General features: G+C 54.7%; 4 protein-coding genes across 4 annotated transcripts; 2 read left to right on the plus strand and 2 right to left on the minus strand.

Annotated features, from left to right (window-relative positions):
- Window positions 1-225: 225 nt before the first annotated feature.
- TMPRSS5 (transmembrane serine protease 5) lies at window positions 226-5,172 on the plus strand. The gene is given in 15 exon segments (XM_062508552.1): window positions 226-285; window positions 336-363; window positions 1,053-1,160; window positions 1,389-1,511; window positions 1,611-1,685; window positions 1,819-1,996; window positions 2,229-2,287; window positions 2,290-2,341; window positions 2,508-2,551; window positions 2,683-2,852; window positions 3,635-3,803; window positions 4,229-4,327; window positions 4,521-4,663; window positions 4,858-5,010; window positions 5,164-5,172. Coding segments are annotated over 15 exon segments (1,470 nt in total).
- A 799-nt stretch (window positions 5,173-5,971) lies between these two features.
- On the minus strand, window positions 5,972-15,225 carry ZW10 (zw10 kinetochore protein). Its single transcript, XM_062508730.1, has 17 exons — window positions 15,109-15,225; window positions 14,117-14,251; window positions 13,142-13,243; window positions 12,501-12,578; window positions 12,236-12,395; window positions 11,906-12,055; window positions 11,296-11,487; window positions 10,954-11,105; window positions 10,601-10,783; window positions 10,185-10,420; window positions 9,383-9,454; window positions 8,614-8,783; window positions 7,934-8,064; window positions 7,554-7,685; window positions 7,149-7,351; window positions 6,825-6,981; window positions 5,972-6,294 (listed from the first exon to the last, which is right to left on the minus strand). Exons 1-16 carry the CDS (start codon window positions 15,223-15,225, stop codon window positions 6,861-6,863), a joined length of 2,334 nt encoding a protein of 777 aa, XP_062364714.1. The 3' UTR covers window positions 5,972-6,294; window positions 6,825-6,860.
- Window positions 15,226-16,000: 775 nt separating this feature from the next.
- Window positions 16,001-18,172, plus strand: LOC134053636 (T-cell surface glycoprotein CD3 gamma chain-like). Its single transcript, XM_062508746.1, has 5 exons — window positions 16,001-16,125; window positions 16,405-16,611; window positions 16,950-17,081; window positions 17,224-17,264; window positions 17,989-18,172. Exons 1-5 carry the CDS (start codon window positions 16,053-16,055, stop codon window positions 18,049-18,051), a joined length of 516 nt encoding a protein of 171 aa, XP_062364730.1. The 5' UTR covers window positions 16,001-16,052; the 3' UTR covers window positions 18,052-18,172.
- Window positions 18,173-19,183: 1,011 nt separating this feature from the next.
- LOC134053618 (T-cell surface glycoprotein CD3 epsilon chain) lies at window positions 19,184-22,967 on the minus strand. Its single transcript, XM_062508723.1, has 8 exons — window positions 22,946-22,967; window positions 22,753-22,846; window positions 21,720-21,740; window positions 21,435-21,449; window positions 21,109-21,309; window positions 20,160-20,312; window positions 19,746-19,792; window positions 19,184-19,454 (listed from the first exon to the last, which is right to left on the minus strand). The coding sequence occupies exons 2-8, from the start codon at window positions 22,799-22,801 to the stop codon at window positions 19,398-19,400; spliced, it is 543 nt and encodes a 180-aa protein (XP_062364707.1). The 5' UTR covers window positions 22,802-22,846; window positions 22,946-22,967; the 3' UTR covers window positions 19,184-19,397.
- Between the last annotated feature and the right edge of the window lie 962 nt (window positions 22,968-23,929).

Consider the following 23,929-nt stretch of genomic DNA (forward strand, 5'->3'; position numbering starts at 1 on the left):
GATGCAGCAGCCCGAGGGATTTAGTTCCACCAGAGCTCTGCTGTGCTAAGAAAATCATCTCCTGTCCCAACACAGCCCAGCCACAGGGTGGAAACTCACAACGAGAGAGAATTGGGAGCCAGCTGGGAGCTGCTGCCTGTCCTCTGCTGCTCCTTGTGTGCCCCAGGGGGTGAAATCCAGCTCCTGGGAAGGTGGGGCTGATTCCCTGGGGGGATTCATGGAGCGATGGGGCCCCACCAGCCCTCACCTGTCCTTCACCTGCCACGGCTGGCAGGAGATGTGCGGGTGGGAAAAAGCAGCTCCAGGATTTTCTCTGATTTTACTCCCCATTCCAGGAAGTTTTGATTCCCAAAGGACTTGGAGGTCAGTGCTGGCAGCCCCAGCAGTTCCTGGGGCTTCTCATGTGGCAGGAACAGGAGGGGAAAGGGGGGCAGCAGGTGGGAGATGGCTCCGGGGGCTCAGGCAGCCCCACAGCTGCTGCTCCAGCTCGGTGCAGCTCTAGAGAGGGACAGGAGAGTCCCCTTGGAATATCGGGGGATGGGGTGGGGGGGCTGAGCCGTGGCCCCAGCCCTGCAGAGCCCTGGCAGCAGGAGAAGGGGGGTTTGGGGACAGGGAGCGCCTTCAGCGCATGCACAGGAACCTGAGCTGGCTCCTGGGGAGCTGAGCTGGGCTCTGCTGCTCCTGCCATGCTGAGCAGGGATCCCACAGCTCAGCCCCTTCCCGAACACCCGGCCCTGGCACCGAGCTGCTCGGGGCTCTGCCGCTGTCCCTGCAGCCCGAGCCACGCCGAGGATGCCGAGCGCAGGAGGGGAGCACCGGGCACGCAGCCCTGCCCAGGGCACGGTGGGTGAGCTGCTTGTGGCCTTTGGGAGCGGGGTGGGCTCTGCGTCCTGAGCCCTGGCAGAATCCAGGGCTTAGCTCAGCTCCTCCTTTGGGAAAGGAGCAGGCGAGCCCTGGAAATCAGTGCACGACCTTCCAGGGCCTTCACCAGGGGTTTGGGAGAGCTGGGAGAGACGCACAGACCACGCTGAGCCTCTCTGCCTCCCTTGCAGATCCTGCTGAGGTGTCCCTTGGGGCTCTGTGCACCGCCAGGAGGATGCTCCTGCTGCTGGGGGTGGCCGGGCTGCTGGCAGGGATGGCGGCTGGGACGTGGCTGCTCGGTCAGTGTCCCCCCCAGGACAGCCCTGCTGCCACTCCGAGAGTGATTTTGGGGTGCCAGCAGTGGGGTGGGGCGATGGGAGCTCCCTGCTCAGCCCTGGCTCGGGGAGGGGCAAAGCTGTGCTCCTGGAGAGGCTCATTCACCTCTTGCAGTGGGCAGGATTGTGCCCACTTTTGGGCATCTCTGGGCTGTGTGAGCCCACCCTCAGCACCTTCTCTGTCTCCTGAAGTGAAGCACAGGAAGGAGCCCCAGACAGAGCAGGGCTTCCCCCAGGAGCAGGATTTGGATGTGATCCCAGCGTGTGATGATGGTGAGGAGGAAGAGCCCGTGGTCCGGGGGGCTCCCAGCACAGGTTTGCACCTTTGATTGATGTCACAGTGGTGGGGAGAGGGGAGCCAGGCCTGGCAAGAAAAGAGGCTCTTGAAAGATCACTGTCTGCTGCATTTTGCAGTTTTGCTTTTCTCTGAAGTCCTGCTGGACCCTTCAGCACTGCAGCTTCGTTGCATGGAGGAATCCCCCAGCAAAGGCAACTCTTTCATGACTCCTTTGCCTGTGACCCCTCTGACTGGGTTCATTTAGAGTTTCTAATTCCTGAAGTGGATTTTTTCTGGGGTTTAGGGTGTATTTTTTCCTCTTTGGCTCTGCATGATCCGGCACAGAGATTGGGAACACACAGCTTGTCTGCAATGGAATGGCTTCAGTGTCTTTCAGGATCAACACAGTGAATTCCCTGCTGCAAGCACGGGTGGAGGCACATCCTGGCTGGCTCCTGGTGTGCCACGGGCACTGGGATCCCTCCCTGGGCACCCTGCTCTGCCAGCAGCTCGGGTACCTCAGGTGGGCACAGCACAGGCAGCAGCTGCTGCCCTTCCCAAGGGGACTGGTCTTGGCAAAAGCAGCTGGGGGGGCTGTCAGGGCAGCAGAGCCAGGCCACACCATTCCCTGGGCTCCAGAAGGTCCTGCCAGCCAAGAAGTTCATTCCCAGCTGCCAGAGCTGAGGGACTGTGACACTCCCGTGGGAGGGTCACATCCCTGACCCCTTCTGGGACGTTTCCTGTCGCTCCTGCAGCATGACCCAGCAGAAGGGAGTGAATCTGACGGATGTGCAGGTGGGCGCTGGGCAGCAGTTCTGCAGGTGAGACCCGGGCAGGAGGGCAGCCTGGAGGACACGTGGCAGGTCAGGTAAGGGCAGCTCTGGGGCAAGCAGGGTTTGCTGGAGCCTTGTCTCAGGCTGAAGCCCAGAGGTGAGCAGGTGCTGTGTAGCAAACACCCCCTTGGGAACTGCTGCAGCCGCCCTGGAGCTCTGCGGGGATTTTGGCTGATGTTTATTCTGACCTGCTCCACACAGGAGCAGCTGCCAGTCCGGTCGAATTGTGGCTCTGCAGTGCTCAGGTGAGTGATTCCCTCCTCCCCTGTGTCCCCAGGATCCCTGCCTCGATGCAGCAGCTTCTCTCCTCCCATTTCCCCTGCTTCCCTCGCCCTCCAGCAGGAAGGGCTGGAGCCTCTCCCTCCATTCCTTGCAGAGTGCGGGCTGCAGGCGGGGGCCGTGAGGGTGGTGGGGGGCACAGACGTGTCCCCCGGGCGCTGGCCCTGGCAGGTCAGTGTGTGCCAGGGCTCCCAGCACCGCTGTGGAGGCTCCGTGCTGGCCCCCGGGTGGATCCTCACAGCAGCTCACTGTGTGCACAGGTACCCCGTGTTCCCTGTGCCCATCCCCGTGTTCCCTGTGCCCATCCCCGGGTTCCCTGTGCTCATCCCCGTGTTCCCTGTGCCCATCCCCGTGTTCCCTGTGCCCATCCCTGGCTCCCTGTGCCCATCCCCGTGTTCCCTGTGCCCATCCCAGGATCCCTGTGCCCATCCCCGGGTTCCCTGTGCCCATCCCTGGCTCCCTGTGCCCATCCCTGGCTCCCTGTGCCCATCCCCGTGTTCCCTGTGCCCATCCCAGGATCCCTGTGCCCATCCCCGGGTTCCCTGTGCCCATCCCTGGCTCCCTGTGCCCATCCCCGGCTCCCTGTGCCCATCCCCGTGTTCCCTGTGCCCATCCCTGGCTCCCTGTGCCCATCCCTGGCTCCCTGTGCCCATCCCCGGGTTCCCTGTGCCCATCCCTGGCTCCCTGTGCCCATCCCTGGCTCCCTGTGCCCATCTCCGGGTTCCCTGTGCCCATCCCTGGCTCCCTGTACCCATCCCCGGGTTCCCTGTGCCCATCCCTGGCTCCCTGTGCCCATCCCTGGCTCCCTGTGCCCATCCCCGTGTTCCCTGTGCCCATCCCAGGATCCCTGTGCCCATCCCCGGGTTCCCTGTGCCCATCCCTGGCTCCCTGTGCCCATCCCTGGCTCCCTGTGCCCATCCCCGTGTTCCCTGTGCCCATCCCTGGCTCCCTGTGCCCATCCCTGGCTCCCTGTGCCCACTGCTAGCCCACACCTCGGTGCTCGTTGCCCCACACTCAGGGCAGTGCCCGTCCTGCTCGGTTTCAGGCAGCTGCCAGCCCCATCCTGGCAGGTTTTTGCAGGAATTGTCACTCGCAGCTCCCTGGCGCCCGAGGCCGGGGTACCAGTCCGGGAAATCATCCCACACCCGCTCTACAACGACAGCAACCTCGACTACGACATCGCCCTGATGAGGCTCCAAGTGCCCCTCAATTTCTCAGGTCAGGGGCTGTCCTGGTGCTGTCCTGGTGCTCCCGTGTCCTTCTGTGGAGTTTTCTGTCCTACCCCCAGTGAAAAGCTGCCCAAACCCAGCCTCTTCTGAGCCTGAGCCTCTCGCAGAACCAGAATCCCAGGATGGTTTGGGTGGGAAAGAGCCTTAAAGCTCACCCAGTTCCACCCCCACCATGGCAGCGACACCTCCAGCTGTCCCGGGGTGCTCCAAGCCCCAATGTCCAGCCTGGCCCTGTCCCCTGCAGAACACTCGGGCTGGCACGGGGCAGGCACAGCGTGCCCAGAGCCGGCAGCTCCTGGGAGGTGGCAGTGCCACAGCTGCTGGACCAGGAGCCTTTGCCATCCCCGAGCCAGGCTGAGGGCTCTGCAGCCCGTCCTGCCGGAGCTGTCCCCTCTGAGCTGTCCCTGTCACCAGGTGCCATCCGAGCCGCGTGCCTGCCGCCCTCCCCGCAGGACCTGCTGCAGGGCACGCAGTGTTGGGTGTCGGGCTGGGGCTACACCACACCTGGCCAAGGTGAGCTCCTCCCCTGAGTCCCTCGGCACTGCCTGGAGCTTTTCCCCAGCCCTGTCCAGCCGCTTCCATCCCAAATGCTCGCCCTGCCTTAATCCCATCTGTATTTCATCCCTTAAGGCAGTGCCACCGTCCCCTGCTGTCCCCTTCTCTCCCTTGGGTTTCCCTCCTGCCTTCTCTCTGTCCCTGTCCCCAGCACAGGTGGCCGGGACGCTGAAGGAGGCCCTGGTGCCCCTGATTGGCACCCGGAGGTGCAACAGCTCCTGTGTGTACAAGGGTGAGCTCACGGCCAGGATGCTCTGTGCAGGACACCTACAGGGACACGTGGACGCCTGCCAGGTAGGGCTGGGGGTGCCTGCGGCCCCCTTGGGGACACCCTTGGGGAGGCACAGGCTGCCCTGAGGTTTGGATGCTCCCTGAAGAGCTCAAGGCCAGGTTGGACGGGGCTTGGGGTGGTGGCACCTGGCTGGGGGTGGCACTGGGTGAGCCTTCAGGACCCAGAGCAGGCTGTGACTCCGTGGTGTGCCCCACAGGGGGACAGTGGGGGGCCCCTGGTGTGCTGGGACGGATCCACGTGGCGCCTGGTGGGAATTGTGAGCTGGGGCCGGGGCTGTGCTGAGCCCAACCACCCCGGGGTCTACACCAACGTGGCTCAGCTGCTGCCCTGGATCCACCAGGTCACCCAGGTGAGTCCAGCTCTGTGCCCAGCCTCATCTGTTCTCAGACAAATCCCAGGTTTGTCCTGTTGAACTCCTTCCCTGCATGCACAAGCCTTTAGGACAACCTACTTCATGGTACGGGTTGCTTTTTTTGTTTCCTTTTAAAATTGATTTTATTAGGTCCACTAGAAATCAGGCAAGGACTGACTCCACACAGCAACACTCTGCCCTTCCCACAAGTGAAGAACAGTCCAGGACTGGGTCCCCCGTCTCACTGTAACCCAAACAGACTCCCAAACGTGCTCAGTATAAATAGTTTATTAAAGAAAATAGCAAATTACAGTTCTGTGAACAATCAACAGGGGAGAAGTGTTTTTCAAAATTTTTCTACTACTGTTTGAAGGGGCAGGGGATCCCATGAGATGCCAGTGTTCTGGGAACACTCAAAGGGGGAAAAATAAAAACAGAAGAGTTCTGCAAGGACTGGGGTGGAATGAAAGCATCAGCCCCTGCACAAGTGCCTGGAAATGGGAACAGGAGTGGGACAAAAGTGCCAATGACAAGAAGACAACAGGAGAGGACAGATTAAAACATTAAATTCCTGACTGGAACTCTTCTAAGCACTACAGGGCAAGAAGGACTTTGCTCCATGTGTGCAGCACCTTGGTCTCTGGGCTAAAATGCTCTGAGTTTTTCAATTCAAAGAAATGTACAATAATCCAAGTGTCAAACACAGCCTCGTGTGACTCAATGCTCTGAGTGCACCTTTCATTCCCTTTTTATATTGATTTACATTTCTCATAATTCTTGAAGGACAGAAAATACAACACTAGAAAGACACCAGAATTACACAGTTCACACCCAACAGAAACATAAAGGAAGGAGCTGAACCAGCTTCTACAGACACTGAGAAGTTCTCAATCAGTTTGAAGTTATTTTCCATGAAGAATAGGAGAAATTTCCCACTTGTGAGAAATCCTGTGCCCTGACCACATTCAGCACAGGATCTCCCTCCCCCAAATCCCTCTCTAAAGCATCTCTCCCTCGAGGTCTGCTCCTCAGGGGAAGCTGAGGTGGGAAAGTTTGGCACTTCATGGAGAGATATCAAAAGCTCTCCAAGTCTGTGGGTTCCACTTGTGGTTTGAGGGACAGAAGAGGTCACAGAGGGGCTGCAGGTCCCCTGATGTAGAACTGCATAGAAGAGTCCCAGCTGAGCACTGAAAATGCCCCGAGCCCAGCCTGAGATGAGGTTACACAAACACTGTGCCAGGAATGCTCCTTTCCCTCAGCCAAGCTCCAGGAAGCACTCACCTGTGGGAAGACAGGTTGAAAGGATAGTACAGAAAGCAATTCCTCCTAATGGATTACAGCTGTACTGGTTATTGAGAGTGCAAACAGCCTTGCCTGCCCAATGGATTTGGGTGCTATAAAAGAGTGGGTTAGCTGGCCACCAGCTGCAGTTAGAGACTGAGCCTGCTGCAGTTTGGGATGGAGTGTGCTGTGAGGAGGAAGGGACATGCAGTTGTGTGAGGGACAGAAAGGGTAAGATGGCTGGGAAAAGGACAGGCTGGGGTTAACCAGTTATGTGAAAGGAAGAAGGGAACTTGCAGAGAAAAGAAAATGAGTCAGAGCTGTGTGGAGCTGCCTGTAGGAAAAGGAGTTGGAGCTGTCAGAAAGTTCACTAAAAGAATGCAGGAAAAGGTTTCTAATAAAGGACTGCTGGTGAAGCCAGTCCAGTCTGTCTCAACATAATTGCAACACTTACCCAACCCCAAAGTTTTTCACACCAGTACAAATAAGAAAGATGAAATTAAAAAACATATTTTCAAGAGTTAGTTTACTTGTGCTGTGTCACAAGCCAGAGGTGCAAAGTGGAGTCACTTGATCTTGGCCAGTGCTGCTGCTCTCCTCTCCGTGTTCTGGAACAAGGCTCGGATCAGACTCTTCACCTCAGCTGCTGAAAATTCCTTTGCCAGAGGCCCCTTGCCATCTGCCCACCTGGATGGGAGACAGGGAGAGCTTTATGTCAGTAACCTGCCCAGAAATGGCACCTCAAGTCTCCAAGGACCTGTGCCAGGAGCTGATCCTGACCCTTGTTAGCAGTCCTGCCAACTCCAGCTCCCTGGCACAGGTCTGGAGAAGCAGCTGGAAAGAAGAACACCTACTGATCCACAATTTCTTGGAGGTTGGCCTGCAGGATGATCATCAGCTCCTTGAACGTCATCCAGTTCTGTGCATAGACTGGAACTTCCTCTTGGTACTTCTTATTTTTGTCTTCTTCAAGGAGAGGGGTGAAAACTTGGGGTCCCTCCTCTACCATGATCCTGCAGAGTGAGTACAGCCTGTCTGCATCCTCTGCAGAGATATCCTGGAAAGGGGAGAACATGAACAGAGCACAGGTGAGGTTTATTTTTGAAGTGCCAAGTGAAATGGAAAATTTGGGTTGTGAACATTTTCTGCGGATACACGATCATAATTTCTGTGCGAATGAACTGCTCCCCTGAAATGTGATTGTGGGGAGAGTTTCTGGAGGTGACAGATGCTGTCCCCAGCACCCCCATAGCTGTTACCTCCAGGGCTACAATCCTGGTGACAATCTCTGCCAGGGCTGTGTTCAGTAAGGTCCCCATGGCCTTGCAGTACACGTTCACAGGGAGCACATCCTGCCACACCATGCCCAGCCTCCTCAGCTGGTGCAGCACCTGCAAGGCAACAGCTGAGTGTGACAACAGACAGAACCCTGGCAAACAAAGGGATCAGGTGAGCACAAATGGGGAGGAACAATGGTGTAATCCTGCTGAAGACACAGCCCAGGACAAAAAAAACCCAAACCACCATGTCAGAAAGCAGGTTTTTTAGCAGTTCCACAGCTGTCAGGGCTGGCATGACACACTGCACCCTCCTCAGGATACCTGCAGGCACTGGGATGTTCTTTCTCTGCCTTCCTTACCTGCTTTATGGCTTTATTTGCTGCACGGTAATTCTCCTCATCATCCATGTTGGAAAAATTCCTGGCACTCGAGAGCCTCTCCAGGATTTCTCCCTTCTGCACTCGCATCTGGGCCAGAAAACACTCCACCCCTTTAGCAGCAAAATAAGCAGGGAGAAGCAATTAAGCAATTACTAAATTTGCTCTGCCTATTTATGACTGTAAGTGCTGAAGAATGAACTTGCTATAATGTTTTATTTTTAATCAAATTTGCAGTCTCCAGTCTCCCAGAGCCAGTTTAACCAGTGAGCTCTTGTGCAGCTACAACACTGCTGGGGAAAAAAAAAAAAGGCAGCAGAACGAGCTGTGGATGATTCCTGTTAGCTCACACAAACTTATCTCTGAACTCATTTGTGTAGAATAACTAATGGAAATATCAAAGGACTGAGCAGCAGATCCCAAAACACAGTGCTACATCTTGCAGGATACTAAACTGCTCTGGAGAATAAGAAGATACAGGTTTCAAAGAGCCAAATGTTCTTCGAAAAGAAAATGTTTTTGCCACTTGTCCAAAAAACACCCATCCACTGCTCGCACCGAGTGAGCAGCCACACCTCCACAAAACCTTTCAGCAGCGAGTGCCGGGGTGAATTCCCACATGATCCACAAGCACACTGCAAGAGGGGAAGGTGGGAAGTTACCCAGCCTCCTGAAGCCAGGCACCAGGTCCACGAAGGTGACAGCCACGCTGCTCAGCACGCTGGCGCTGCTGTAGCGGAACTGGTGGCCCAGGGTGAGCAGGTGGTGGGCGATGTACATGCAGTTGTTGTGGTGGATGGCAGCCAGCTGGGGCAGCTTCTGCAGGTTCTCCCTGGCCCAGCAAGAAGGGAAAAGGAGAAATGGGTTTATTTAGGGCTGGTTCTGTTAAAAATATAGTTGTGTGTATCCTACAGGAACGCACAGTCTGGCAGATGGTGCTGGCAAGGCCTGACTGACAGAGGGAAAACATTGAACCTCTCCCAAGCCCACAGGAACTGTCAGGAAAACAGTCTGAAATAGCACTGAGGCATTTGATCCCTGTGTTATCCCACACTGTTTCCAGCCATGGACTTTCAAACAGGAATATATATTGTTAGAGCAAAATCGAAGTTCTCTGACAGGATTGTGAACTCTCCATCTTCATTGCTGCTCTCTTTTTCACAGGAAAAACATCATGAAAAATGTGTGCATCACATCCGAGGTCAAAGTTACACGGTTGGAAACAAATACAGCTGTGTGAGAACTTCAACCACACCCCTGATCGTAAGAATGACCTCACAGAAACTCTCAAGCACCTGCTTTGCACAGGTATGGTCTAATAAGAGACTGAACAGCTGATTTTTACTGATGGAGCCCCTGGCTGTAGGGGACAAGTGGGACTGTTCCAACAGCAGTATTCCCCCTCAGAAGAGGAAACATGGACACGCTCACCTGTGGTACATGGGCACTACCTCACAGAAGAGCTGGAAGATGTCCCTGACACAGTTGAAGAGCTGCAAACAGCTACAAGGGAAAGAGGCATCCTGTCAGTCTGGCATTAATGTCCTGCTCACTGCTGACCCTCAACCTGCCCCACAACAAGGTTTTATGAGCAATGAAGCACTGGCACAAAGAGGGGATTGTCAGGATCAATGACAGCACTGTCAACATTCTGAAAAACTCACAAAGGCTGTGGTGCTTCCAGGTTCAGTGTGGAAGGGAGACAGGAAAGCCCAGAACAAAGGGGACACTGTCCCTGCCCCTCCAGGTGTGTGGAACACTCAGCCCTCTCTCTGCCCCTTGAGGGCAGCTGTTACCTGGGCAACTCTCCTGCTTCAGGGCTGTGGTCTCTGCCTGTTAAAGTCAAGTTTATGTGGATCCTGTTTGTTTTTCCCCAAGGGCTGGAGCTCTTTGGTTTCACTGGCACAAAGCAAGAACTCTTTTCACAGTGAGGCCAGCACTTGGTTTGGGAAAAAAGAGATGGGCTTGATTCTTCTAAACACCTGAACTCCAAGGACTGCTGAACCTGAAGGAACAGCCTGCAGCAGTGTCAGCCTCCTGCCCAAACCCAGGGGCACATCCTCCAGCCAAAACAAGAGTAATAACTGAGTCCAGTCTTTAGTATTTTCTATTCTTTAAAGTTCTTTAAGTCTATTGCCAGATGTTTTGTGCTGCTAGAGGCTGACACACAAGTTACTAAATAAATATCAACTTGATAAATAACGATAACTAATAAATGCCAAAGAATTCCTACCAGAGATCTGTGCTGGCTGTGGCCTCCAGCAGGGTGTGATAAGCCAGCTCCACGAGCTGCTGCACAGAGGAGCTGATGCGGCAGGTGGGCAGGGACAGGGTGAGTGGGCTCAGCCTGCTCTCACTCCCCAAATTCACCATCCCACTGTGCAGGTTGGAGGGTCTGTGTGTTTTCAAGTGGTCCCCTGACCCAGGATCAGGGAGCTCTGGGAGGGGTACTCTGGAATCAGGTGTGATCTAAGGGAAAACAAGAGAGAGGGTAACAGAATTTGGAGCTCTGAAAGGAGAATCTGCAAGATTAGAAAGCACTGAATGGCAGAGATTTAAGACTCAAGGTAAACACAACACTGCAACACTATTAAAAAATATTTAGATTGTTCTCCAGATGGAAAAACTGTGTGAGGCATCCCCAGTCACCTTCACAGTGTTGTGTATTTCTGAGGTCATCAGGTTCCTGGCTGCCATGATCACATCCTGGCACTTCTTGTTGGCAAAGTGGGAATTGACATTGCAGGCGTATTTCAGCAAGGCAGTTGTGTCTTCCTTCAAAAACTGCATATTCTTCAGGGCTTTCTCAAATTCCTCTGTGGATCTGATCACCTGAGGAGAGCAGATGTGCTCTATGTTAGCAGAGTCTCCTAAAATCAGGCAACAATGTGAAACTGGGTATAAAAGGCAAAAGCAAAGGATGAACAAGGTTTTCAGGGCATGCCATCACACTGGAGTGCCTGGGTTCTGTGTTCAAACCTGAGGGGGTTTTTGGGACCCACCTCTTTGTATTGCTCCAGTTTGCTGCTGTTGGTTGGGATGGATTTCACCAGGCAGTTGTGGATGAGGCAGTCTGAGAGCTCCTCCCATATGAGCTCCCCCAGCAGCTCTGCCAGGGTGACTCTGCCTTCCCCAGGCTGCTCCAGAGCCACATCTGCATTCCAGAGAAGAAAAATGGGATTTTAATACAGCTGCTTCCTGGGCCAGACCCTCCATCAGTTCAAAAGCTTTTCCTCCATTCTCCTTGCACATAATGCTGATGAACAATTAGCTATTCTAGAAAACTCTCCTTAAATGAACAAGGTACTGATCATAACTAATTCCAAAAGAGAGGAACTACCTACTTAGCAGGTATTTTTGCAGAACTTCAAAAACCAACTTGATCTTGTCAAACACCTCCATAGGAGAGGCCTCATCCAAGGCAAGCTCCTGGGACCTGAACCTCAGGATGAACACATCTGGCTGTTCCTCTGGGTCTGGCTCCAGAGATGGGTGCAAGATCAGTGGCTTCAGGATGTACTGCAGCAAAAAATGGCCTGAGGAAAGGGAAAAACAGAGGTTTTCCAACAGCAGATTGCTCCAGTGAGCTCCAGCCCTGACTGTTCTGGATTCAGAGACTGCAAGAATCAGAAGGAACAATCCCTTGATCAGCTCTATCAGGGAATTAATAATGAGGTAAAACTCTTCAAGCATCAGACTATGAAACCACGTAGTCATAGATTAAAAGTACACTGAATTGTCAGGAAAAGGATAAATAACTCCAGGTAAATAATGGGAATAAATATTTTCCTGTTAATAAGAGCTACAGCATTCACCTCAGTGGGAAACACAGGCCAGGAGAGGAAGAAGTTTCCCAGTGTCCTGCTGGAGTGAAGTGGATCTCACTATCTGTGTTAAAACAACCCTCAGTTAATCCCCCCGAGCTACTGGGGCTGTTTCTGGGGTCTGTCTTACCAAAATCTTTGAGCTTGCAGTGCAGCTCTCCCAGGACAGCCAAGGCCTGCAGCACAGCAGCCACGGGTGGGACAGCAGTGTCCTTGTCCTGGGGTGGCACCGTGTGCAAGTGCAGCTCCGAGAGCACCACGGCCTCCAGGCTGCTGCTTCCTGCACCAAAGCACACCCAGGGCTGTCACAGTGTCACAGCAGAAGCAAAGATCTACCCCCTCCCCAGAGCAAGAGCTCGTCCAACCTCCTCAGCCCAACAGTTTTAGTGCATGTCCCACCTTGCAGGTGAAAACAGGCACATCAGTGGGGTAGAAAGAGTGAAAAAAACCCTGTGAGCACCTTTGGAAGGGGGAAGCTTCCACACAATGAGCTTCTGCCACTCCTGCCAGAGATGGTAGATTATGTTTTGTGTCTGCACTATGAGCTCCTTGCCCAGGGCCTTCAGGATCTTCAGCTCAAAGCCCTTGCGGGACTCCAGGATCCTGAGGCTGCTCCGTGCCTGGCAGGGGAGAGCAAACACAGCTGGGGTAAGCACTGCCCTTACCAGTGAAACTCTGGAACTCACCCAGGGCACTGATCAGCACTGCCAAGGGCTCACTGGTACCTTCTCCAGCTGCTGGGCTGCTGTCACGTACTGCTCCTCCAGCAGGGCAGAATGGAACTCTTTGATAGCTGTATCAAACTGCAAAACACACGCAGGAGTCACTGCAGCTCTGCTCTTACACCACAGACACCCACCCAAATCTGTAAGCTACATCCAAAACACGCTCATCCAAAACAGAAGCCCACAATAATGCCTCGCACTGAGGAGCAGGATTGTTTTGCTCCCCCTCTGTAGCAATGTATTTTGAATAGTTTGGGCCATAGTTTATACCAGGTGCACCAGCCTATCAATTTTTAGCTGTTTTTTCTGCTGTTTTATCAAACACTCTTGAATTCGTCGAGGCTACTGAAATGTAAACTGCGCTAAAATGGGAGAGAATAAGCTGAAAAACAGAACAGCAAGATTAGAAGAACCAAGATAAAGGTGGGCAGTGAAGCACTGGACTGTAACCTAATCATACTTCCTTCAAGGTGTGTGCAGAGCTTGTGGACAAGATAGAGGCAACAAGTAAAAAAATGCATGATAGCATGGAGAGTAGTTTTAGAATGTGTAAGTAGGGTACAAGGTAAACAATGAATCAGCTTCTGCATAATCACATTGATTTGTTGTTCAGAAGTCCTTTGTTCCTCACCCCTCCTCACCTCCTGCAGCTTTTTGAGGACACTCAGGACCAGCGTGTCCCTCTCCAGCTGCTGCTTCAGCTCTGTGAACTCAGCACCAGCAACATTTAGATCTCGCTGGACCTAAAATAACAACATTTCTCAGTTCATTGACAGCAGTTGTTAGCACACACATTTTCCTCTTACATTTAATTTATCATTTATTTCTGTTCATAGAATAATTTGGCGAGGAGGGAAAAAACTCCATCCCTTTTATTCCTGTGTCACACCCTCTGCCACAGCCAAGGCTGGTCCTTCTGAAGGACACTGTGACACACTTTTCCACCCACACAAAAGTGACAAGCCCTTAATGACAGCTCTTAATGTACACCCTAGTGTCACTCCAAGGCATTCCTTAGAGCTCATTTATTGAAAGGATACACTTTGGGCAGTGCAAGAGCCCGGCCAGGGCTACACCCAAATCAAATCCAAGATCCAACCTGGTCATGAGTTTTAACACTTTTCTAAGTTTTGGTTCATCTACATATTGGGGTCAATTGTCCAACCCACAGCCCCAGGCTATGAAGTCTCAGCCCCCCTGGCTTGCCCACTTTCCCTTGCTGTTGTTTCTGCTTTTTGGGTACCAGCTGTCCTTGATTTTCTATCTACGAAGGGATTGTTTTGTCCAACTACCCTGTGAAGAGAACTTACTAACACCTGATATGAAGTTTCAGAGTTACACACTAAGAAGGAGAGACTCTGAAAAATATAAAAGCTAAAACCCAAGGCATCATTATCACCCAGGGCTCTTAGTCACAAAATTCACAGAACCTCCTGTGCTGGAAGGGACCCCCAGGATCATCGAGTGCTGCCACAAGCCCCAAAATCCCACCATGGAAGTGTTGTCCAGACACTCCCTGAGCTCTGGCAGGTTTAGGGCAGTGACCAAACACCCCACGATGAGGTGGGGACTCTAGATTTGGGATGAAATGGAGCAGAATGTCCCCCTGGAGTCACCTCGTTCTCGATGTGTGCCTTGAGCTGGTCGATGTTGCTGGCTAGCCCCTCCACCTGTGCCACCAGGTCCTCTGCTCCCCGAACGCTGGGCAGGAAGTCTGTGTACTTCTTGTTGATCATGGTGCACACCTCTCCCTGAGGACAGCGAGCAGTGGGACAGCGTCACCTCGGGGGCAGAGGGACAGGACCGCAGGGATGGGGAGAGAGAGCCTGGCAGTGCCGGGGCACCCCGGGATGGAGCAGGGCTGGGGTACCCCGGGATGGAGCAGGGCCGGGGTACCCCGGGATGGAGCAGGGCTGGGGCACTCCGGGATGGAGCAGGGCCGGGGCACCCCGGGATGGAGTAGGGCCGGGGTACCCCGGGATGGAGCAGGGCCGGGGCACCCCGGGATGGAGTAGGGCCGGGGTACCCCGGGATGGAGCAGGGCCGGGGTACCCCGGGATGGAGCAGGGCTGGGGTACCCCGGGATGGAGCAGGGCCGGGGTACCCCGGGATGGAGTAGGGCCGGGGTACCCCGGGATGGAGTAGGGCCGGGGTACCCCGGGATGGAGCAGGGCCGAGGTACCCCGGGATGGAGCAGGGCTGGGGTACCCCGGGATGGAGTAGGGCCGGGGCACCCCGGGATGGAGTAGGGCCGGGGTACCCCGGGATGGAGCAGGGCTGGGGTACCCCGGGATGGAGTAGGGCCGGGGCACCCCGGGATGGAGTAGGGCCGGGGTACCCCGGGATGGAGCAGGGCCGGGGCACCCCGGGATGGAGCAGGGCCCGGGCACCCCCTGACCGGGGCTGGGCACTCCCAGACCAGAGCTGAGCACTCCGGGACAAACCAGGACTGGACACCCTGGTCCAGCTGACCCAGGGCTGTACACCCGGTCCAAACCAGGGCTGCACACCCGAGCTGACCCAGGGCTGGACACCCAGTCCTGTCCGGCTCCGCCGCAGCACCAACCCCGCGTCTCTCCCCGCGCCCTCTCCGTTCGCCGTCCCTTGCCTTGAGCTCCTCGACGCGGCGGGAGAGGCGCCCGACGCGGACTCCCAGGTGCTCTTTGTCGAGCCGGCCCGAGTGCTCCAGCACGGCCGCCACCAGAGAGCCCTCCCGTGCCGCCATGGCTGCGCGCCCTACGGCGGCCGCGAGGGACACGGGACCGCGGCGCGGAGCTCGATGGACGGGCCGCGGGTTCGAGACTGCGCGGGGACAAGCGGAGACGCGGGGACACTGAGATGCCGGGGTGCTCGGGGATTTTGGGGGGCTCTGCGGCTGCTGCAGGGTTCTGTGGGTAGCGTGCGCTGTGGCTGCTGGAGGTCTGTGGCTAGCAGCGGACACCAGTGGATGCCGGGCTCCGTGGCTGTGGGGGACCAGTGACTGCAGGGGGACGTGGAAATTGTGGGTACTCCCCAGCCCTGCAGTGTTTCATGGCTGAGGGGGAACTTGTAGATGGCAGGGGTCCATGGCTGCAGGGGAACAGGGAGATGGTGGGGGCTCAGTGGCTTCTGCAGGGTTCTGTAAGTGCTGAGGGGCTCCATGGATGCTGGAGGGGCTCCATGGATGCCAGGGAGCTCCATGGATGCTGGAGGGGCTCCATGGATACTGGAGGGGCTCCATGGATGCTGGAGGGGCTCCATGGATGCTGGGGGACCCGTGGATGCTGCTGGGTTCTGTGGCTGTGCAGGCGATCCTTGCCTCCTGGGGGTCCGTGGCTGCTGGAAGCCCTTGGCTGCAGAGGGTTCCTGGCTGCTGGAGGACCCGGAGCTCAGCTCCCCACATCCTCCCTGCCCTCACAGGGCACCTCATCCATCCCCAGCTGCCGGGGGAGGGAGGATCAGCCACCAGCATCCGGTACCTGACGCAGCCCGGGCGGCTGGTGCCTCGTGGTGAGCAGCTCTCCCTCCCCACGTCCTGTGAGAGAGCGGGGACACAGCCACCACAGCCGGGCCATGGCCAGGGGAAGGGTCCTGAGTGCCTGGGCACTGCTGGCCGGTCTGGCCATGGCCAGCTGGGGGGTCCGAGGTGAGTCTGCAGGTGTGGGGTCAGTGGCCGGACACTCGCTGTGGTCCCTGGACATGCTGGGAAGGAGCCCCAAGGCTCGGTGAGGTTTTCCACCCGGGAAGGTTTGGAAGGCCGATGGGGAAAAAGGAATCAGTGCAATAAGGATGGAGCAGCCTATTTTGCCCAGAGTTTTTTTTGGACAGCCTGATGTGATGCTTCATCCCCATGAAGGAGCTCTGAGTTCTGCACTGCTGTCCGTAACTCACAGGCGAATCCTTCTGCTCTCTTCTCCTTTTCCAGGGCAGGTGTATGTGAAGGAATTCAGTGGGAAGGTGTTCCTGGAATGTGTGCAAGGCCAAGGCAACAAGAACATCACCTGGTGGAAGGATGGGAGCACTGTTGGACACGGAGCACATCTGGACCTGAGCACAGCTTATGACGACCCCAGAGGTCTCTACGTGTGTGAAACAGGAGGGCAAAGGAAAAGCCTCCAGGTGCACTATCGGAGTAAGTGTTGCACACCTGCTTTTCCAGAGCCAGACCTGCTCAGAGTTTTCACCTAAGCCAAGTCTTGAGGGAATTTCCCCTCGTCTGGGAATTGTCTCCACTGGTTTGCTGCAGGTTCCTCTGCATGTGGTCACTGGGACAGCTCTGCAGCCTTATTTAGTGCCATGACCTGCTGCTCCAGCCCCACTCTGGGTGTGGCAGTGGGGGACACGTGGCAGCTCGTGCCACTGCCCTGGGTCACACAGCAAAACCAGCTGCTTGCTGTTGGACTGGCAGAGCTGGCTGAGCACTGTGCATGTGCCCCTGCCCTCAATGTCCGTGTCCTTTTGGGCTTCCAGTGTGCCAGAACTGCATCGAGGTGGACGCTCCCACCATCTCAGGCATCGTCATCGCGGATGTGCTGGCCACTCTGTTCCTGGCAGTGGCCGTGTACTGCATCACTGGCCACGACAGGGGCCACACGTCACGAGGTGAGGGACAGGAGAAACCCGAGGGCTGTGCCTGGCACCTCTGAGGGCTGTGTGTAGCACCCAGGCGCCGCAGCCAGCTCCTGGGTTTGTTTGTAAATGTGTCTCCCCTGATCCCTGACCTTGATCTTCTTTCTTCCTTCAGCTTCTGACAGGCAGAACCTGATCGCCAATGAGCTCTACCAGGTGAGTGTGGGGGCACCCCTGTGTGTGTGTGAGCACCTTCAGCACCCCTGTGTGTGTGTGTGTGTGTGAGCACCTTCAGTACCCCTGTGTGTGTGTGTGAGCACCTTCAGTACCCCTGTGTGTGTGAGCACCTTCAGCACCCCTGTGTGTGTGTGTGTGTGTGAGCACCTTCAGTACCCCTGTGTGTGTGTGTGTGAGCACCTTCAGCACCCCTGTGTGTGTGTGTGTGTGAGCACCTTCAGTACCCCTGTGTGTGTGTGAGCACCTTCAGTACCCCTGTGTGTGTGAGCACCTTCAGCACCCCTGTGTGTGTGTGTGTGTGTGAGCACCTTCAGTACCCCTGTGTGTGTGTGTGAGCACCTTCAGCACCCCTGTGTGTGTGTGTGAGCACCTTCAGCACCCCTGTGTGTGTGTGAGCACCTTCAGCACCCCTGTGTGTGTGTGTGAGCATCTTCAGTACCCCTGTGTGTGTGTGTGAGCACCTTCAGCACCCCTGTGTGTGTGTGTGAGCATCTTCAACACCCCTGTGTGTGTGTGTGTGTGTGTGAGCACCTTCAGTACCCCTGTGTGTGTGTGTGAACACCTTCAGTACCCCTGTGTGTGTGTGTGAGCACCTTCAGCACCTCAGTGTGGCGAAAATCTTTCCAAAGGCTGATCCAGCTCATCCTCCCAGGGATGGGCAGGCACAGTTTTGGCTCATCTCTCCCTTTTTTCCCCCTCCCAGCCCCTGGGGGATCGGGAGGATGAGCAGTACAGCCGGCTGGCTCCCACCCGTGCCCGCAAGTGAAGTGGGAAGACTCTGAGGCTCTGACACTGCCTTCATCAGCATGCTGGTTTTGATTGGAGGTCCCTCCAGGATGGGCTGCTTGTAGCCCTGTGCTCATTCCATGACCTCTTGCACTCCTGTATTCCTGCCATTAAAGATGAGCCTGTCCCACAGCCTCCCTGCCCCATCTGTTGTGTCCAGGTGCTGGGGAAGGCACACATGGGATGGGATCTGGTGTCTCATAAGGTGCACATGGGATGGGATTTGGTCATTGGGAAGGCCAGGTCTGCACTCCCCAGCCCCAAGCAGAAACAGCTCATGTAGTCTGAGTCTCCAAAACAAGACACAGACACCAGGCAGGCATTGCCTCACCCTTGGAAGGACAAAGAAATATTCCCCTGGTGCAGGGAAGCACTCTGTGCTGATCCTGCTGAGACAAGCAATGTGTGGGATGGCACTGGCTGGGGCAAACTTGTGCATTGAAGTACCCCAAAAATGTTGGTAGAAGCTCTGGGGCGTAGCAAATTTTAGGGGTTTTGTTGAAGCAAAATCCAGGCCCTGTACACCCAGAGTGCTCCAAGCTTCTCCCACCCCACTGGAGGGCTGAGCAGGCATCCCTGCAGCAGCACTGGCTTGCAGGAGGCGAGAACATGGCCCTGAGTGGTTTAGGAGCTGCTGGGGGCTGGTGCTGTGTGTATCTCACCATCTCCCTGCTGGGGTGTAGGTGCTGTTGTGGTAAATGAACCCAGCTGTGCCTCTAAACCGCATCCTGGAGCTGCTGGGTCCTCCTGCATCCTGCTGCAGCTAAACCACCCCAGCCCCTGCTCTGCTGCTGCTTCCTCTGCTCAGGGCCAGGAACGGGGGTGGCTTCAACCTGAAACAGGCATCAAAACAACCCATGGCCCTTCTTCACCTGTGCCATTGCTGCTGGGCCGTTTTTTGGGGGTGGTTTTTACTGCCTGCAAATGAAGGTCAGGCTGTGAAGGTGAGAGCAGGACCAGGTCAGAGGCAAATCCCCCTGAGAAGGATCAGCTCTCAGCCTAGGGAAGCACCAGAAGCAAGTGAGGGCACTCAGGGCAGAAATTAAACTGGAGGGAAAAGCCACAGGAGCAGAAAGAAATGTTGAGGGGAAAAGGAGACCAGGAACCACCAGTGAGGCTGCAGTCCTTTAATGAGAAGGAAATCTCTTGCCAGCGTGCCCATTTCTGTTCCCTGATGGCAAACCCAAGCACACCCCAGGGTGGGATGGTGCATCCCTGTCCTGTGGCTTATCCCAAAATGCCAGAGCCTCAGCAGAGCTGGGAACAAGCTGGACAGAAGCCTTTAGCCCCAGTGCTGCTGCTTCCAGCCTGTCATCCCTGGGAATTTCAGAAGCCCCTGTGTTCCAGACCTGCATACACCTCCCGCTGGCCTTTTCGGATGGGCTGTGGGAACAGCAGAGGGCTCAGGTCAGGAATCCTCACCTGAGCCCACACAACACGTGCAGAAAAGCACAACAGAGCAGGGGCAGAGCACAGGGAGCTGCAGTTCTGCTCCCAGACAAACCGCTGTGCAGCACCAGGAAAATGGGCTGCACCCTCACCATCTTTTTCCTCCACTGCCAGGAAAACCTGGACCTTCTTCAAGGATGAATGACCTGGCTATGAGCCCCAGCCCCAGCCCTGGCTGTCCCTCCCCAGGCAGCAGGGATGGAAAACTCAGGGAGAGTTCCTCACCTCATAGTCTGGGTTTGGCACAGGGGGAGGACGCTGCGTCTTCTGACCTGAAACAGAGGCACAGAGAGGGTGAATCCTTGGGGATTCCTGCCACGAGGGACCTCCAGGCTGCTCCCAGGGCCAGGCACACCATGGATCATCTCCCATGGGTTTATTCTGAGCTCTTGAAGAGGCAACTGCTGCCAGGAGCTGGAGGGCTCCAGAACAGCCTGGGAAATGGGTTCCTATGCGCAGGAAGCTTTGGCACAGCGGCCACTGCCATCCCTGCACAAAGGCAGCCTGGAGAGCACCCGTGGGAAGCAGGAGCATTGGCTGGAAGCTCGTGGGGAGCAGAGGACGCCCCGTCACGCCGTGGGGATGAGGGTTTCACTGGGTGCTCAGAGGATGGCACGGGGAGCAGGGAACGGCTCTCACCTCGTGGCCGACGGTCCCCAGAGGCGCTGGCTCGTCCCTTCCTGCCTTTGCTGCAGTAATAAACCAGGATCAGCACCCCCAGGGTGATGAGGAGGTCTGCAGTGATGATCCCTGCCACCATCAGCGCATCCAGCTCCTCGCAGTTGGCACACACTGCAGGGATGAGGGCAGGGGGATGCTCAGAGCCAGGAGAGCCCAGCTCCTGCTCACCTGAGAGCTGGAACAGGGCTATGGGGAAAAGGGCAAACTGAGAGGAAAGGGGAGATCCCAAAAATCATCTCCAGGGCTCTGTCACTGCCCACACAGAGAGGGAATAGCCTGGGCAGCACCACATTCGCCCACGCCAGTGCAGGATTGAAGAGTGCAAGAAATTCTCAAAACTGCAAATCCAGACTTGGAAAAGAACACAGGATTTGAACTGAGGCCTTGGGAAAAGCTTCCATGTTTAGATACTGGAAATAACAATGTAAATTTAAAGTTTAAAGCAGAGATGTGTTAAGTAGAAACAAGTTTAAGATATAGAAAGAATAAAATAGTTGCAAAGGTGACAGAATAGGTTTGTGTGTCCAAACAGGATTGGCTGAGAAAGGTCACACTGTAATTAAACAAAATTTCTTGGTATTGGATTAGAAACATAAATATCTTTGTTGGTAGTATTTTATTGGTTAATAAGTCCTTAAAAAATCTTGTAACCATAAAAACCTCGTGACTTCTGGTCAAGCTCTCAATACCTGTAACAAAAACTCACGTTTCCGGTAGAAAATCAGAAAAATAAACCACGCTTTCTAAGCTACCCAAACTCCCATCTCTCTGCCTCATTCAGAATAAGAAAGAATCCCTGAGGAACGCGATAACGTGGAAGCAAAGAGCCCACAGGCAGCACTGAAAACCGAGTGTCAGCTCCCAAAACCTGCCAGTGGAAGGAGCGGGGTGAGGGCTGTGCACTCACCTCTGGCATTCAGGTACAGCTGGCGTCTCTGATTGTCCACGGAGCAGGTCAGGTTGGCAGGAGTGCTGTCATGGTCCTTTAGAATGAATTTCCTCTCCTTGGTGCTCTCTGTTCTCCCAGACAGCTCCCATCGGATCTCCTCCTCCTCAAAGGGACATGTGATTGTCACCGTGGTGCCAGAAATCTCCACCAGGAATTCCCCTTGGGAAGACGCACCAGTGAGAAGGGAAACCAAGGGCAAAAATCAAATATTTCTGCCCAATTTTAGTCAGCTACAGTCTTTATATCCCGCTAAACACTAAAGAATGCTGGTAAAATTCACTTACCCTGCAGCTCTTCATCTGCAAAAAAAAAAATAAGGAGTGTTAAAAAATCATCTCACCATTGCCTCACTGCTTGGTGCTGTTGGAAATGCCCAACACTGGTGATAATAAGGGACCAATTTCTGCAATCAGTAAGATCACTGTCAATTAATGAACAGCAAATTTTTCTATCCTGCAATGTTTACAAAATTAAAATCTTTCTATTTGACTCTTAGTCCTCACTTTTGAGGCATACTTGGGAGTTTTTAGCATGATTAATAATTAAGGACTTCAGTAAAATACACTTACCCTCCTGAGCTGTGATGCCAACTGCAAAAAAAATGAATAAGAAATGTTAATTAATTGAGCTACAGACATCACACAGCTTTCCTACTCCCAGGACCTCCTTTCTGAACTCAGCTGCTTGAAAGAGCTGTTTATAATCCCACACTCGTGCTGAAGGCATCAGAAATATTCTGGTGATAAGACAGGATGTTATTCTGAACTTGGAAGCCATTTTTAACACAGCCTAACGCAGAATGGAAACTTGAATCATTTTCCAACCCAGCTCAGAAAAAGGGTTGTTATTGCAAGGTGCAAACCCCAAAATTCTGCTTTACTGTCATGGAGCAAACACTGCTGGAAAATCCTGGTAAAAACCTCTGTCCTCTGCAAGAGAACTCCCTGAAATTAGTTTAATCAACTGTAAAACAGTTTATCTGTGTAGTTTTCTGCCTTGTAGGAAACAACTTTCTCCATGGAAGGCTTTGGAGGTGGAATATTAAAGAAAAAGATTTTAGGAGGTGTGAATCGGTTTTGTGATTTCCTTTAAAAACATTTTTCTTTTTTTTTCTGCAAAAACTAACGTAAATAAGTGATTGCAGATTTGAATTCCACAGAGAGCGGGACTTGGCTGGAGAGAAGGTGGCCTGATGCTTTTTTATTTTACATGGATAAATTTAAATATTAAAAAGAAATAACAGACCACTGATAAAACACGGTTTTCTGTCTTCACAGAAATTGGTATTTACAGCACTTTGGCAGAGTAGTTATTGTTGTACTAACAACTCCTAATGGATTACCTTGCACACTAACCTCTCCTTCTTTAGAGCCTTTACAGGTGCTCTTCACTTCATCCTAAACCTGAGCATTCCGACTGCTCAGGTGGGAACTGCCAGCCCACCCCTGGTACCCCACCAAGGCTGAAGTTATTTACCCAGGATCACTAAAGGCTTTAAGAAAAGTGCGCGGATGAGGGATAAAACCAAAATTAAGCGCGTGGAACCTTCCAGCTCACACTGCACCGAGCTCCCACCCTGCTGCCTGAGGTTTGGGGACTCACCTGCACACAGCAGGAGCCCCAGGAGGGGCAGGGACTGCTCCAGCCTCATCCTCACGTTCCTGCTGCTCCTCTCCACCACATCAGACTGGCATGGCTGCGGCAGGAAAAAAAAACACGGTGCCTTTTCTAGAAAGAGGCCCTGGATTGTTTTTCCCAGAATTGCTACGAAGCCAAGCAGGGCTGGGGGACTCACTCTTTCCAGAGCAGGCAGGGCAGACCCAGACACGTGAAGTAAAGCCAGGTCAGGAAGTGCAGAGGCTCAAAATGTCTTCATGGGACGTCACCTCCAGCGAGGGGTGGCTGCTCTGCTCTGCTCTGCTCTGCTCTGCTCTGCTCTGCTCTGCTCTGCTCTGCTCTGCTCTGCAGGGCTCGGGACAGCTCCTGGAGAGAGAAACGAGCTGGATCGGATTTGCCATCACGACCTTCCCAACAGCTCCTCAAAGTGAGATCTTGAGAAGTTCCAACTGCAGCAAACAACTTCATGTGGAATCACAGGATGGTTTGGGTGGGAAGGGACCATGAAGCCCATCCCGTTCTACCCCTGCCATGGCAGGGACGCCTTCCAGCATCCCAGGCTGCTCCAAGCCCTGTCCAACCTGGTCTTGGACACTTCCAGAGATCCACAGCTTCTCTGGGCCCCCTGTGCCACGGCCTCACCACCCTCCCAGGGGAAAATTCCTTCCCAATATCCCATCCAACCCTGCCCCGGGCAGTTTGAACCCATTCCCCCTTGTTTGTATTCCACAGCTGCTGTCGAAGAGCCCTTCTCCATCTTCCCTGCAGGTCCCATTCAGGCACGGGCAGGTTGGAATGAAGGGACCAGAATCAGCACCCAAAGCTCAGCACCCAGAGCCCCTGCAGGGGCACAGAACCGAGCTCGGGCTCCCTGCCCATCCCCTGCGCTCAACCCTCTCCAGGGCCCTCCTGGAGATCTCCCAGCAGCATTTTTGGGAGGTTGTCCCGCTCGGGAGAAGAGTCCTGGCCCCACTAGAGGGGGCTCCTGGCCCGGCCAGCGCCGCACGCCGGGCACGGTCCCTCCCAGCCGGGGCTTGGGGCAGCCACAGACCCCCGGGGGACGGGGCCAGGGGCATCCCGGGCTCTGCTGCCCGCAGGGATGCTGCCGTGGACACAGAGGGGATGTCGCTGTGCCCCGTTTCCTTTATTGGGGTGCTCTCTT

The sequence above is a fragment of the Cinclus cinclus genome, chromosome 25 (genome assembly GCF_963662255.1).
Source record: "Cinclus cinclus chromosome 25, bCinCin1.1, whole genome shotgun sequence".
NCBI classification, from domain to species: Eukaryota; Metazoa; Chordata; class Aves; order Passeriformes; family Cinclidae; genus Cinclus; species Cinclus cinclus.